This window comes from Hibiscus syriacus, unplaced genomic scaffold (assembly GCF_006381635.1).
Source record: "Hibiscus syriacus cultivar Baekdansim isolate YM2019G1 unplaced genomic scaffold, ASM638163v2 tig00117026_pilon, whole genome shotgun sequence".
NCBI classification, from domain to species: Eukaryota; Viridiplantae; Streptophyta; class Magnoliopsida; order Malvales; family Malvaceae; genus Hibiscus; species Hibiscus syriacus.
The window spans coordinates 331,688-346,402 of NW_024063529.1; the positions used below are offsets into that span (position 1 = coordinate 331,688).

The following is a 14,715-nucleotide window of genomic DNA, read 5'->3' on the forward strand; positions in this document are numbered from 1 at the left end:
CACTTCAGGGCCTAACTAGGGTATAGACCTGTAACACTTCTGACCTGGATACGTATCCAAGGTGTCACATTTGACTTTTCAAAACATATACAATTCATAATTAAAAACAAAATTAAAGTTTTGTATAAAAATAAAGTAGCATAAACCTCTTTAATAAGATAACCATTTAAAATATATTTTTACATAAAATCCTTAATAATTTACATAAAAACCAAAATGTAGGAGTTTACAAAATCGATCAGAGCATTTGCAAATTACACATTTAATACATGCCCACAACTGTACTATTACAAAACACCTACATTTAATTTGTTCTAATATGATCTTCAAAAGTGTATGTTATCCACACTTACTTCACTTGTCTGCTTTCTTCAAACATACGCGTGAGAAAAATCACACGCTAAGTCGATGACTTAGTGAGACAATATGAATAGTGCTAACTTAGTAAACAAAATCTTATTTGTTTTTATTCGAAATGTTATACAAAGAACTTTCATTATTTTGCATATCAAAAGTATACTTATAAATAGTTTCCCTTTGTATGTCTTTGTTCCAAATGCCAAAGGTATACTACTGAGAACTCTTGTTATTTGAGTACTATGAGGTTGTGCACTAATATTGTCACCACAGCTCGTAATTTGCACTGAAATACCACATAATTATCCCTAAGGACCACATAGTTTACACCGAAGTGCCACATAGGGTTGCACCGAAGTGCAACATAATTGTCCCGAAGGACCACATAATTGTCCCGAAGAACCACATAAAACCCTTGACTCTTGGTATGCCAACTATACCTCTAATCCTCATACATATATTTTGGGCTATTAATTACATAATTATGTTCAATCATTATTCGAAGTGTTTCTTGTTCACATAGTTTCTCTCTCATAGAGTCTATTCACATTCACATATCCATAGTCATATAATCATAAAGCATAGCTTGTATATTATAACTTGAATAAAACAATTGAAAGATAACATAACATAAATTATATCGTTTTTGATCGAAAACATTGAGGTTGGTTTATCGCAAGCCTTCCTAAATTCTAGTGCAAAAACGAGAAGTTGCACTCACCTTTGCCTCACTGAAGTCTAATCCAAATCTTTAACCCTTTCGAATCAATAATTAATATGCCGAGCTAATCAAAATTTGATTACGTTCAATCACTACATAAACAATCAAAATCAATATCGTTCTTCAACTCAATTATCGAATCAAACCAACTTGGAATGCAAGAAACTATTACTATCCGTTTCATGCCTAGAAGTATTGGTATTATCCCTCCAATACCGATACTTCTCTTCAAGGGTATCGATACCTCCTCAAGGTACCGATACCAATCTGGCATTTAATGTTTGCATCTTAAAAATGGTATCGATACCACCAGTACCAATCTATTATAACATCGTTCTTTAAGCCTTTAAACTAAACTTCTTTTATTCAAACCAACTTGTCATCATTTACTACTCTTAAACATACCAAATTCTCACTAAAACACTTACGTTTAAGAATCATGCCATGTTTACAACCAAGCTCTTAATCATCTCTAATACTCTTAACCCTTTAATTAACTCATTGACAAGTCAAAAATCTCAACAAAACTTCAAAAACTACTCAATATCAAAATTTCATTTCAAAACCCATTTTATAAATTCCTTCCTAAATAAATCATCTTGTTGTTTTAATCCTATTCAAGCTTTTCTTAAATTTATTTAACACCCAAGCTACCAAAACCAACCCAAAGATTAAATAAACCATCAAAATTTGTAAGAGCTTACCTTTGCTAATAAGGTCAACGGTAAAAAGAAGAGAAAGAAAGAGTTCTAACACTTTTATCTTTTTACCTCATACTTATCCAATAATAAAGCAAATAAAATATCCTTCCTCTATAAATTACCATTTTGCCCTTGTTAACAATCCATATTTGTTATAATACCCAACATAAAAATTCCTCCATAAATCCTTGAACTTATCAAATTATTCTAATTCAACCAATGAGTTTAAAAGTTCTTACAATTTGGTCACTGACCCTATGATTGGGATGTTACATGACCCGAACACTCACAAGGAGTAGGTTAGCAATGTCAGTATTATATGGCCTATGGGCCTTAGATATACATGAGTAGTTATGTCAATTTAGTTGGGTAAGCTTCCGATGCACGTAAATTTCAGTTCTTACTACTAGGTTATTTTGTATTCAAGATAAGCTGGGATATTGCTCCGAGATGCACGTAAATTCCTCTGACCACACCACCAGACCTACCTCATGTATGTTCGTGTCAGTTATGCATGTTTAGCCGCATGTTAGTATGTCTGAAATGTTAAAGCTTGGCTTGAAACTATGTGAGACCAAGTCAATACTTCAGTTTGTGCGTGAATTGTACCGATGTTATGTGATAACGGGTTACCCTCAGTGATCTACCTTATTTCCATATGAGGACCAGTATATCATTCAGTATGTATGTGGGAATTACGCCGATGCTATTTGACACCGAGGTTCCCTCAGTAACTAGTGTCTAAGAGCTATGTGAGACCACATACTAGTCATGTTTGCATTCAGATAATGCACATCATGTCAGGTTTGCAATCAAATAATGCATAGCATATTCATTCATTAGGGTTAGAGACCCTTTAGAGGTGTAATCATGGTGAGGCCCTTAGCATAGGACTAAGGGAAGCATGAGACCCTTACGTCCGAGTTAGAACAATAAAGCCTAAGTAGGTAGCACTTGACTTAGATCATGCATGTACTAACTGTTTAGTGTCATGTCTTCAGCACACTTATATTTATGAAATTATTATGCTACTCTAGATTACCGATTATACTGTTGGGCTTTGTAAGCTCAGCCTTCGAATGTTTTCTGTTGGCATGTCAGTAGCTTGGGCAGTTCGTGGGATACCATCGCAGCAGAACTTCCAACATCTCTGACATAGTACTGTTTTATAGCTTAGTGGGCATATGTATTCATAGAACCTTATGTATTTGAGTTGTAAACTTCATGATGTATTATTTTGTTTTTAAATTATGTGCCACGAAGCTCCGAAATTGTAAAATATTTTTATTACAATTATTTATGTTTTATTTATGATATTATTTAATACGTTTGAAAAGAAAATAAACAAGTTTCGAAGATCAGAGGTTGCTTTAGTAGCCCAGTGTGACACTTTAGGACCACTTGAGTTTATGATGTTACAGTTAGCCACAACCATAGTCTTGCCAGCTCATAGCTAATACTTCAATACACCTAACTCGTGTCGCCCTACAACTAACCGTGACATACCCCTATCGTTTTCATTTGCATTACACGTCGTCTATTGTTTTTCTTTGTTTTTAAAGTGCAAAAATTGTCAACCATTCGCGATCGTCACTTATCCCAACCAAATCGACCACGATTACCGGTGCTCGCTAGTCCCAAATCTCTACGTGTAAGCCTATCTATATTTTTCTCTCTGATCGTGTTTAACCCGATTTTTTGTTATGGTTTTGAAAAAGTATGGGTGTTTGCTTGCAATTTGGGCTTCAAATTAAAACAAAAGTAAGGGATTAGCATGCAATTTGGCCAATCAAACGTGGAGATTGGGGACCAATGAGCATCGATGGTTTTGGTCAGTATGGATGGGACGGGCCGCGATCTCAGATGGTTCTCAAACGGTCTATGGAGGTTCAAAATGACCAATGGCACGTGATGCAAATGGAAACGGTAGGGGTATATGACAATCCGTTGCGGGGCGATGCCGAGATGGGCGGAGTTTGGTGAAAAGAAAAATCGATTTCCTTTTGATATAACTTTTCAACGGTAATGATTTTGTTCAAGAAAATAGTTTTCTGGCAATGAACGTTGCTCACCGACAGTCAGTCGGTTGTTGATAGTTGTTGGGCTAATCTGTGACGAACCTAAAATTGTAAAGGTTAACAATTTTAATTTTAAACAAATAAAATTCTTAAATTAATATTAATTTTTAATAAAAATCATGATTTAATTATATTTCTACTAGAATTAAAATTAAATTTTAATAAAGGATTAATTGTGAATAGATTATTATAATTTTTCATATTTATTTAATAAAGACGGTTTAATTAGCGGTGTACATCAGTTTGTCACATTAATGAGTTTCGTTATGCTACCTTCATACTAATTTTTTCTAAAATAAAAATATATACTACTTTTAATCAAAATTAAAATAGTTTTAAAGTAATTTAATTAAATATAATAGATGACTTTTATTTTTTTAGTATAATAAATTCATTAATAAACTTCTCTTAAAGATTTGTTTAATTACAAAATTTATACCTGAAAACAAAAATTTACGCTTGAAGCATCTTATAATATAATTACATGTAATATAAATTATTATCAAAATTTATATGAATTAAATTATTATCATTATAATATAAATGTATTATGATATAGATTTAAGTTTTTTATGTCCTTGTCTTTAAAGCAATATAATGATAAATTTATTCTTATGATTTATTTTTAAAGCAATTAAAAGGATTTTAGACTATGTGGAGTTCATGAAAATTTTCAATGAAATAGACATTGGATTCGCGTTCAGGAGGTTAAAAAGGAGTGAACTAGAATTTCTGAAGATAGGTGATGATATCTGATAGTGACCAACAATGAAAATGAGTTACATCGAATGACGAGAACTTTGATTGGATTCAGGGATCAAAATGATAATTGATATGAAGTTTAGGTGTTAAATTAGTATTTTATGTAAAGTTTATAGTCAAAATAGTTTGTTGTCTAAAGTTTAGGGGTCACATTAAAATTTAACCATTTTTACTAACGTTACAAGTAACAAATCAATGATATTTAACAATTCAAGGATTAAAATAAGACATAAAAAAATAAAACGAACTAAAAAGTTTTTCCCCCTCAAAACCAATGAACAAAATAAGACAGGCAGAAAAGAGAAGGGATAATCAATGTAGTTAACCCTTTAAACTAGAAAGATTTTTATACTCTTGTTATTATATTTTGTTTTCGAAAGAATTATTTCAATATTTATCTTAATTACCAAAACACTTATTTAAATTTTATACAGATAAATAAAAATTTAATTTGTTTCTTAATAATTTTTTGATAGAAAGCCGTTAATTTTATTAAAAATAAAAAATATTCAGAATTATAATGAAGATTTTTCAGTATAACGTAAACAAAATTATAATTAGGATATTTTCATATAACCATTGACACAAAAACTAGTCACCTAGACCACACAAGAATCAAATAAGGAAAATGTTAAAAACCTAACAAAAAAAACTCGAACAAAATAAAAATACGAACAAATCTTACTGTATCAACAAACGAATCACAAAAGGATATGAAACTACCAAATTTTATTGACAAATCGCAAATCAGAGTCAAGCGACGTGAAAAAAATAATACACGAACGCAAAAATGAGAGAAGATCATCATGATAACAAATAAGCGTCATATTGATATGTCGTGACGATGTCAAATCCAACCCTAAAAAAAGATAAATGAAAACAACAACAAAAAATCATAAGCTATCAAAAATATAGAAAAATATGCCACAAAGGCAGAGATAAACGTACTATTAAGACAGATAACATGTCACAAAGACATAATTATCCTTATTAAAAGTTAAAAAAAAATAACCAACGAGTGGCAATCAACATCAAACGTTGTCGGTTAATTTTTTTTAAAAAAAATTAAATTAATCAATAAAATTGACACAAATTACAAAAAAAAATAGAGAAAAAAAAGAAGAAAGTTGCTAGAGTTTTTTTATCTTAATAAATTTCTTATAATATCTTAAAATTAGAAAATTTTATTTTTGTACGAATTTTCAACTTTTACCGAAAGTCATATCATTAAATCATTTTCTAATTAAACCAATTATATATAATTTTATTGACAAAAAAGATTTTTGGTACGGAATCCTTGTTTGTTACGCTAATCATTGTTTTTTTTAATTAATTACTTGTATCCGATCTATTGATCGAATAATTCATATTGAGTATTGCAGAGGTGAGGGCAACCCTTCTAACCCAATTTGAACCATTCACAAATGTCAAGATTCGAACCTCTGACATTGCTTATAGAACCTAATGTCTCATCCCACTAGACTAACTGATTGTTGGTACGCTAATCATTATTGAATTGTACAAAACTCCAACCAAAATTGCCATGGAAATAGAAAATACTAGGAACATGTACATGTTTATATATAAATTTAATGTGAATATAAAATAATATTTATTTAAATATTTTTAATTAATTGATAATAAATGTTTATATTTTTGTCGGTGTTTGAATCTGAAATCTCTAGAAAAAATAATAAATTCCCTAATCACTTAGATCGCTTAACTCGTGCGCATGCAATTTTTTTAAATGTATATTAGTTTATTACAATCAGTTAGAATTTGAATTGTATATAAAAATTAATTTGAAATTTAATTATATAAATTAAAAGTCAATATTACAAGATATTTATTTTTGTTTATGGATCAAATTTAATTTAATTTTTGATATAATAAAAAATTTAACTTTTAAATGTGAAAATATTAAAAATATATAGACATATAGTTTATTTTATTTAGATTTTATTATTATATTTTAAGTTGGTATGAATGAAAGCTTGTTTATTTCTTATTTTAATCACATCAATCACAAGAGTCGTCGAGTTGAGTATGGAAGTATATTCCGCTAAAGTGTTTAACTTTTTTAGTTGTTTATCTTTTAAATATTCAACATCGTTATCATTTTATTATAATTTTTTTTATAAATTTTGGGATAAATAACTTATAATATTATTATTTGATTTATAAAGGGGTAAACTAGATAATTAGTCACCCACTTATTCTCACGTTTCAATTTTGGTGATCTAACTATTTTCCCCCTAAAACCATAACTAAAGTTATATTTAGTTTCTGTTTTTGTCGTCTATCATTAAGTGTGACCGTTGATAATTGATTTAACTGAACCAATGATGTGGCATTAGTCTAATAATAGCTCTAATAATAGCTTTGGTCCCCAAAACTTAAATTTTCTATTAAATTAATCTTAATTAGAAATAATTAAAAACAATCTCTATATTTAAAAATTATAACAATTTGATTCTCATTTTAATTTGAAATAATTTATTAGTAATTTAATGGCATGCTTTCAAAACTGTCAAAATTTAAGGACGTATTGTGTGAATTTCTCTTTTTATTTCAATTTCATCTTCGTCGATCATCTATGCATACTCCATAACCCCCACCGTCATCTTCACGTCACCATTCATTTTTCCTTAGCCATTTGACCTTTTCTTCGCTTTTCATTCACCCTAAATTCCACAATCACTCCCTTACGATATCACAACACCACCACTTATCCAACGATTCTCCATGAATTCCATCGTAGATTTGCTCACTGTCGTCATCGCAACAATGTCTCCACCCATCCACCATCATCACCACTCTTATGCAAATCACACACTCTTCAGACACCACCTTTTTCATCGCTTCAATCAATTTTCTCTCTCCCTATCTGTTGCTCTCACAGTCGTTGACGTCTGCTAGCTTTAGCTTCCAACCATTCGTCAAAATATAGTTTTCAAAATTAACCCAATAACTCACGCGGGGTGTGACCGAGTCCAGTGCCCGGTTGTAAGGCCTGAACGACGCTATAAGGGGTTGACGAAAGGTGTGCAACCAACATGGAGAGGCAACAACGACGGCTAAGTAAACAAGCGAAGACGACGATTACGATTTAGAAGAGAGATTTTGGGATTTTATGTCGGACCAAATTGAAGTATTTCTAAATATCGAAGATTTAATTGAATTACTTTGAGTCGAGACCAATTTGATATAATTATTTCCAAATATTATTTTACAAACTCAAATAAATAATTTTTTGACGATATAAATATATAAATTTACACTAAGTTTTTTAATATTATTTAAAATGCAAAATTAATATTTTATAAAAGTTTGACCAATCTAATTTTATGTTAATTAGTCTATTTTACTGATGGTGACTGTCATGATATTTTATTTATACATCTTCAATATAAAAGTTTTCTTTAATTAATATACGCACCCTAATTTTTTTTATATCTGTCACTGTCTATACTCTTATTTTAAAAGACGTGCATGGACTGCAGATATAGTCACATTAATTCCATAGTATAAGCTTTAAGCTTTTTCGGAGTTGCCTTTGTTTTTTTTTTTTTCCTTCCAGCTGTTTTCTGTTTCTTGGTAACTCTCCAAATTCCTTGGCATCTATGACCAATCTGAACGTTTTTCATGTATTTGTTCTTGTTATGTGCTTGAAATGTGTATGTGCTTTTACATATGTGAACGTAATTTAACTGAAACCAAACAAGTTAGGATACAAATGCTGTGTTTGGTTAATAGGAAAATGATGAAGGGAAAATCAAGTTTTGATCTTTGATGCCATTCATGCATAGCTGCATACATACACATATATGCATCTATCATCTTGAACATGTATTTTTCAGTTTCTAAACCTTTCTCTGCCCCAGAAATGGAAAACTTGAAAGCTCCTTTCAAGGGTATTGCAAGTGATGTCAAAGGAAGAGCAGCTTGTTACAAACAAGACTGGATTTCTGGTATTCGTTCAGGATTAGGGTATACCTTCCCTAAACATTTGATAATAGTCCTACTTGAAGTAAATTTTGCTTATTTTTGGTTAGATGTTTGCTTTCTTGTTGCAGGATACTAGCCCCAACTGCCTACATCTTCTTTGCTTCTGCTCTGCCGGTTATTGCCTTCGGCGAGCAACTGAATCGAGATACAGGTTTGTTTCTGTTCCACTCATCAAACAGTTTTTGTTTGATGAAGTTAAAAGTGATGTTTGACATGCTTTTGGATGTAGATGGGAGCCTAAGCACAGTCAAAACGTTGGTGTCAACCGCCCTTTGCGGTGTTGTGTTCTACACTCGATATTCGGTGGTCAACCTCTTTTGATTCTTGGAGTTGCAGAGCCAACAGTTATTATGTATACATATTTGTACAACTTTGCCAAAGGAAGAGAAGACTTGGGGCAAGAATTATACTTGGCTTGGACTGGATGGTAAACAGAATCCTCCATTTTTTCGGTTTAAATCGAAAAGTTTTGCTTAAGTACTTGATATGATCTTACAAGTTCATAAATATTTTTGCAGGGTTTGTGTTTGGATTGCTCTCTTGTTGTTTCTCCTTGCAACGTTCAATGCTTGCATGATAATTAATCGGTTCACAAGGGTTGCGGGCGAGCTTTTTGGCATGTTGATTAGTGTTCTGTTTATTCAGGAGGCCATCAAGGTGAAATCCAATCAAAGAAAACGAATCATCTTCTATATAATGTTTGAAACACCTACTGATGATTCAATTTGCAGGGATTGCTGAGTGAGTTTCAAGTTCCCGAAGATCAAGATTCTAAGTTAGGGAAGTATCAGTTTCAATGGCTTTACACAAATGGACTGTTGGGAATCGTATTCTCGTTCGGCCTTCTCTATACCGCCTTGAAAAGCCAAAGGGCGAGGTCATGGTGGTATGGCACAGGGTGGTTTAGAAGCTTCATTGCAGACTATGGGGTCCCTTTAATGGTTGTAGTGTGGACAGCAACGTCTTTTAGTGTACCAAGCAAAGTTCCATCTGGGGTTCCAAGAAGGCTCTTTATTCCTCTTCCAGGGGACTCTGCATCGTTGGGACATTGGACTGTAATTAAGGTAATCATATTCGGTTTCATATATGTTGTTGGCCTTCACATCGATAATCGATCTCTGAAGCTTTTGTAGTGATAAAATTGGCCCTCTGTTAATAAACAATCAATCAAATTGCAGGATATGGGAAGGATCCCTTCATTGTATATCTTTGCTGCATTCATTCCAGCTGTGATGGTCGCGGGACTCTACTTTTTCGACCACAGCGTTGCGTCGCAGCTGGCACAACAAAAGGAATTCAATCTCAAGAATCCATCTGCGTATCATTATGACATCCTGCTACTCGGATTCATGGTAAACCTCAAGATCAATCACTACTTGCCAGCCGAAAAACAAACAATCTTATCGTATACTTAATGTTTTACTGTCGAGAACATGCTTGCAGACTTTACTTTGCAGATTAATCGGTCTCCCTCCTTCGAATGGCGTCCTACCGCAGTCTCCTATGCATACCAAGAGCCTTGCAATTCTCAAAGGACAGGTGGATAAGTATATCCTAAATGAAAGTTTCTACAAAGAATTATGCACACGGTTACATGCTTAATTTCAACTGATGTATGAAATGCAGCTGATCAGACGAAAAATGGTGGCGAGTGCGAAAGAAAGCATAAAGCAGAAGGCTAGCAACTCCGAGATATACGGCAAGTTGCAGGCGGTCTTCATCGATATGGACAAGAGTCCGGAAGTAAGTTCTCTGATTAGTGATTGTTTCTACAACAAAGTGATCCTTGTCTTGAAACATGCTACTGAACCTCGAATAGCCGGTCCATATTCTCCGAATATATATCGATAAATCTTGTATAATGCCTGCATCTGACCTTAACTATTGCTGTTGCAGACTGCAGTAGTTAAGGAGCTGGAAGACTTGAAGAAGGTTGTTATGAAAGGCGAAAACGAAGGAGAAATCCAGAAGGAAAATTTGATCCCGAAAAGCATATCGATGCGTACTTGCCGGTTCGAGTCAACGAGCAGAGAGTGAGCAATCTGTTGCAGTCACTGTTAGTAGCTGCATCAGTATGTGCTATGCCTGCAATCAAATTGATACCTACATCGGTTCTTTGGGGATATTTCGCATACATGGCCATTGATAGTCTTCCGGGAAATCAGTTCTGGGAAAGGATGCTACTTCTCTTCATTACACCAAACAGGCGATTCAAGTATGAAAATCCAAAATTTTCGAAAACAAGAGCGGACTCATTTTGTGGTCATTTTGCAGTAAACGTACTACTAGGCAATGCTGCTAGTTTCTAATGTGATTCAATGATCAAGTTTGCAGGGTGTTGGAAGTTGTTCATGCTTCGTTCGTGGAGTCGGTACCATACCGATATATCGCGACGTTTACACTCTTCCAGCTCGTATATCTTCTGGTATGCTTTGGTGTGACGTGGATTCCCATAGTTGGAATCTTGTTCCCTTTGCCCTTGTTCCTTCTCATCATCATAAGACAATACCTTCTCCCGAAGATCATCCTCCCGAATTATCTCCGGGAACTCGATGCGGCCGAATACGAGGAAATGACCGGAGCCGTCCCAAGATCATCCCTTGGCCTCTCTTCGAGGGTATTTCCGCTCGGTCCTTCTCTGTTTGCGGAGTCGTTAAAACTATATTAACAGTAATAATTTTAATTTTTAGGACATGGACACATCTTGTGTTGAGAACGAAGACGATGGAGCTGAAAGATTTGATGCTGAGTTGTTAGACGAGTTGACAACAAGCAGAGGCGAGTTAAAGGTCCGAACCGTTAGCTTCGGAGAGGAAAGGAAAGGCCAGGTATTGTAGTTATAATTATTTTTGTTCTATTCTTCGTTTTTCTGGAAGTATTTGTGTTGGACATACGAATAATAAGAAATAACCTTGAAGAATTCTCTTAATATAGTTATTTTCATGCGTAATTGTATGTATTTTGCAGGTTCATCCAAATGAATTTTTTGAGGAAGAATGAGACGAGTTTGACAAACGTAATCAATGACGGACCTAAGATTTTAAGTTTAAAAATAATCCTTTTATATATTTGATTGAAAAGGTTTGAGAATAAAAAAATAACAAAATACAATAATAAGCACCAACTGTTATGGTCCCTAGCATGCAATTTGAAGGACCTAAGATTTTATGTTTATAAATAACCTTTTTAAAATTTTAGGAGGGATGAATTTATAAAATTTTAAAATTGAAAATATATTTTTAATAGATTTTACGGACATATAATTGTAGCTTTGTTTTCACGTGTTATCAAACTTGGGATTTTCGAAAGTCCTACGTTTCCTTTTCAGTCCACTTGTTTGAGCTTATGGACGTCAATCCTATCTTCTTCTTCCTCCTCCTCAATCACCATCACCATTTATGTATATAATTTTGTATTCATGTGAAGCCACCACAAAATTTACGTATGAAGAAATCCAATTGTTAAGAATTCGTGAACGAAAAAAAATATAAAAAAAGAATCAGTCGATAAAATTAATTTTATTTATAAAAGACATGCTTCAACTCTTTGGACTTACATCTATACATAATAGTACTTGAATAAAACTAAAATGAGTATAGAAAAGGACGTAGATTAAAATTATATTTGTATTCAGCAAAAATAGGTCTATAGTGGCGTTTTAAAGCGCTGCTGAAAATATTCCTGACGCAAAAAAAACACAAAAAACGTCGGCTAAACTGGCAACGTAAAAGTTAGCGGTGTTTTACTTTCACAAACGTCGTAACAGATCAAGTTTTATAGTGGTGTTTTTATACAAAAGTCGCAACAGGCAGGTTCTATAGCGGCGTTTATGATGCAAACGCCGCTAATCATAACTGATTTTCTATTTTTCTTCTTCTTTTTATTACCAATATTCAACCTGTAACAATATCGAATAACAACTTTGAAATATAATTACTTCCACTTAAGTAAAATTACAAAATATATAAATCAAAATTTATAAACATTCAACTGAAATATAACGTCGCTCATCATTGTTCACTACAATAAAGAAAGCATTAACCTAAGAAATCTTAAGACAAATCAATCAACCACCACTCCAAGATTGGTATGATTTTCTGAGCAGCCGATCAGTTTCTGTAACCCTCACAGACCGATAAGGGTAGCCCGATCCGATCCGGGAAGTCACATTAGGGCCACCGGAGCGACCCACTGTAAAAATAGCGGAAAATTTAAAACTTTTTATCAGAACATATAAACTTATAAAATCAGTTTTCACTATTTAAAAATAAAACAGATTTCCAAACACGTATATAAATCAAAATACAATTACATGCCCCCTAATCACATGTACCATACTCTGCAACAACGCCGGAAGAACTCCCTTACTGAAGTCGATAGATGCACTGGTACAATTCTTTTAACCTGAAAAGGTGAGTAATAGAGTGAGCTTTGGAAAGCTCAGTAATACAGAACTACCAGATGATGCTGATGAACGTGCAGATACAGATAAATATTTATTTCCTTATTGTTTCCGAACATTTACATATTTTTATGCTGAGCAAAGATCCTACTGATATTTCAGGTGGTAACGAACAATGAGTTTTCAGTTCAGAGAAATATTTTGGATGACTGAGTTCAGGAGATCAGAATAGGTTTTCTAGTGTGTTCCCAAAAACCATGTAACTTTTCAGATCTTTTTAAAACATATATATATATATATATACCCCCATCCGTTCACATCATAAATGTGTAGGTTCCCCAGAACCATACACCCAACCGCACATGCCATTTAGACCCTGAGCACAAAGCCGAGGAGTCTGCAGATAATCTTCCTCCAACAATAAACCCCCCAGATAAAACATTTCTCCGTCGGTAAACGGAGATATCAGAAATCAAAACAGAATTCATATCAGATATCAGAACAGAATCCAGATCAGAAATCAGAACAGAATTCATGTAATGTATCATAACAGAATTCAAGTCAGAAATCAGATAAAATATTTATATGATTAGGGAACACACCAGAGTTTACAGGTATTATTTAGAGGTACTGTATCAGGCAGAGAAACACAGTTCTTCAGTATGTCGATAGAATGTTGGAATTTAGAATCACTATTGGAAGAGTTCATTAACTGACAGAATCATCAGTTATTCAGAATGTGAATTATCAGGATCATATCTTATTCGAACAGTTTTCAGAAGTTGTACGTAATCATAAAGGTATTCAAAATCCTTTGCATCCATGTCAATTGATCGGATAATCGAACAACTTGATAACGAAGATTCAGAACCTTAACAATTTATATCCACTGATTAATTCATTTCCCTTCCAGGGTATTTACTTTTTAATACCACAAATTCTTGTTCATAGATCACCTTCAGAATCATCGCTGAATAGATCTTCCAATGATCTTTATTTCATTTCCAAGCTTCCACGATATCATGAAATACTGACGGGCTTGATTTGTAGCTCATGTTCAATAAGGACAATACATCTTATAAACTCATCAGAATTTCCAGACTTATCCAATTCACTTACTTAATCCTCAATCATTGAGGTTACTTAGCTTATTTAGCAGTCAAATCCATTCCAGTTACTTCGGGGGTTTTCAGAGTAATTTAGACGTTACTGAATTTTAGATACATGTTGTACTTTCATTCCATTCGATTTGGTCTTCATGGTTGATTTGTCGAATAAACGTCCAATTCTTAGTACTGAATGCGATCTAGAGTTGAGTTGAATACTTCCAAAATTATCATCGAGCCAAACTTAAGAAGACGAACACGCATTCCAGTAATATCTATACAATTCAGGTATTGACATAGCTTTAGGGTTGATCTACTCACTTAAATTATGTTCCATTACTTTTGGTAATCTTGATGTCCAGTTTTATTTTATTTATTTCAGAGCTCGAGGATATTCAATCATTCCTAAGCTTGGTGATATTCTTGGGTCATTTCTATTACAGGGGTATTTTGGTCATTTTACAGATCTACGGTATCTCAATCTTTTCCTGTCATCCGGTCTTATTAATTAATTCAATATTATCATTTACTTCAGTCCTTTCAAACAATTCTGACAGCAGAATACCCCCGATAAATTACT

General features: G+C 33.2%; 1 protein-coding gene across 1 annotated transcript; it reads left to right on the plus strand.

Moving 5' to 3' along the window:
• The first annotated feature begins 8,152 nt into the window (after positions 1-8,152).
• LOC120196064 (boron transporter 4-like) lies at positions 8,153-11,670 on the plus strand. Its single transcript, XM_039197955.1, is given in 15 exon segments — positions 8,153-8,216; positions 8,504-8,609; positions 8,696-8,778; positions 8,857-8,912; positions 8,915-9,054; positions 9,146-9,284; positions 9,359-9,691; positions 9,806-9,979; positions 10,071-10,166; positions 10,254-10,370; positions 10,524-10,599; positions 10,602-10,842; positions 10,962-11,244; positions 11,318-11,455; positions 11,595-11,670. Coding segments are annotated over 14 exon segments (2,013 nt in total). The 5' UTR covers positions 8,153-8,216; positions 8,504-8,505; the 3' UTR covers positions 11,628-11,670.
• Positions 11,671-14,715: the final 3,045 nt, after the last annotated feature.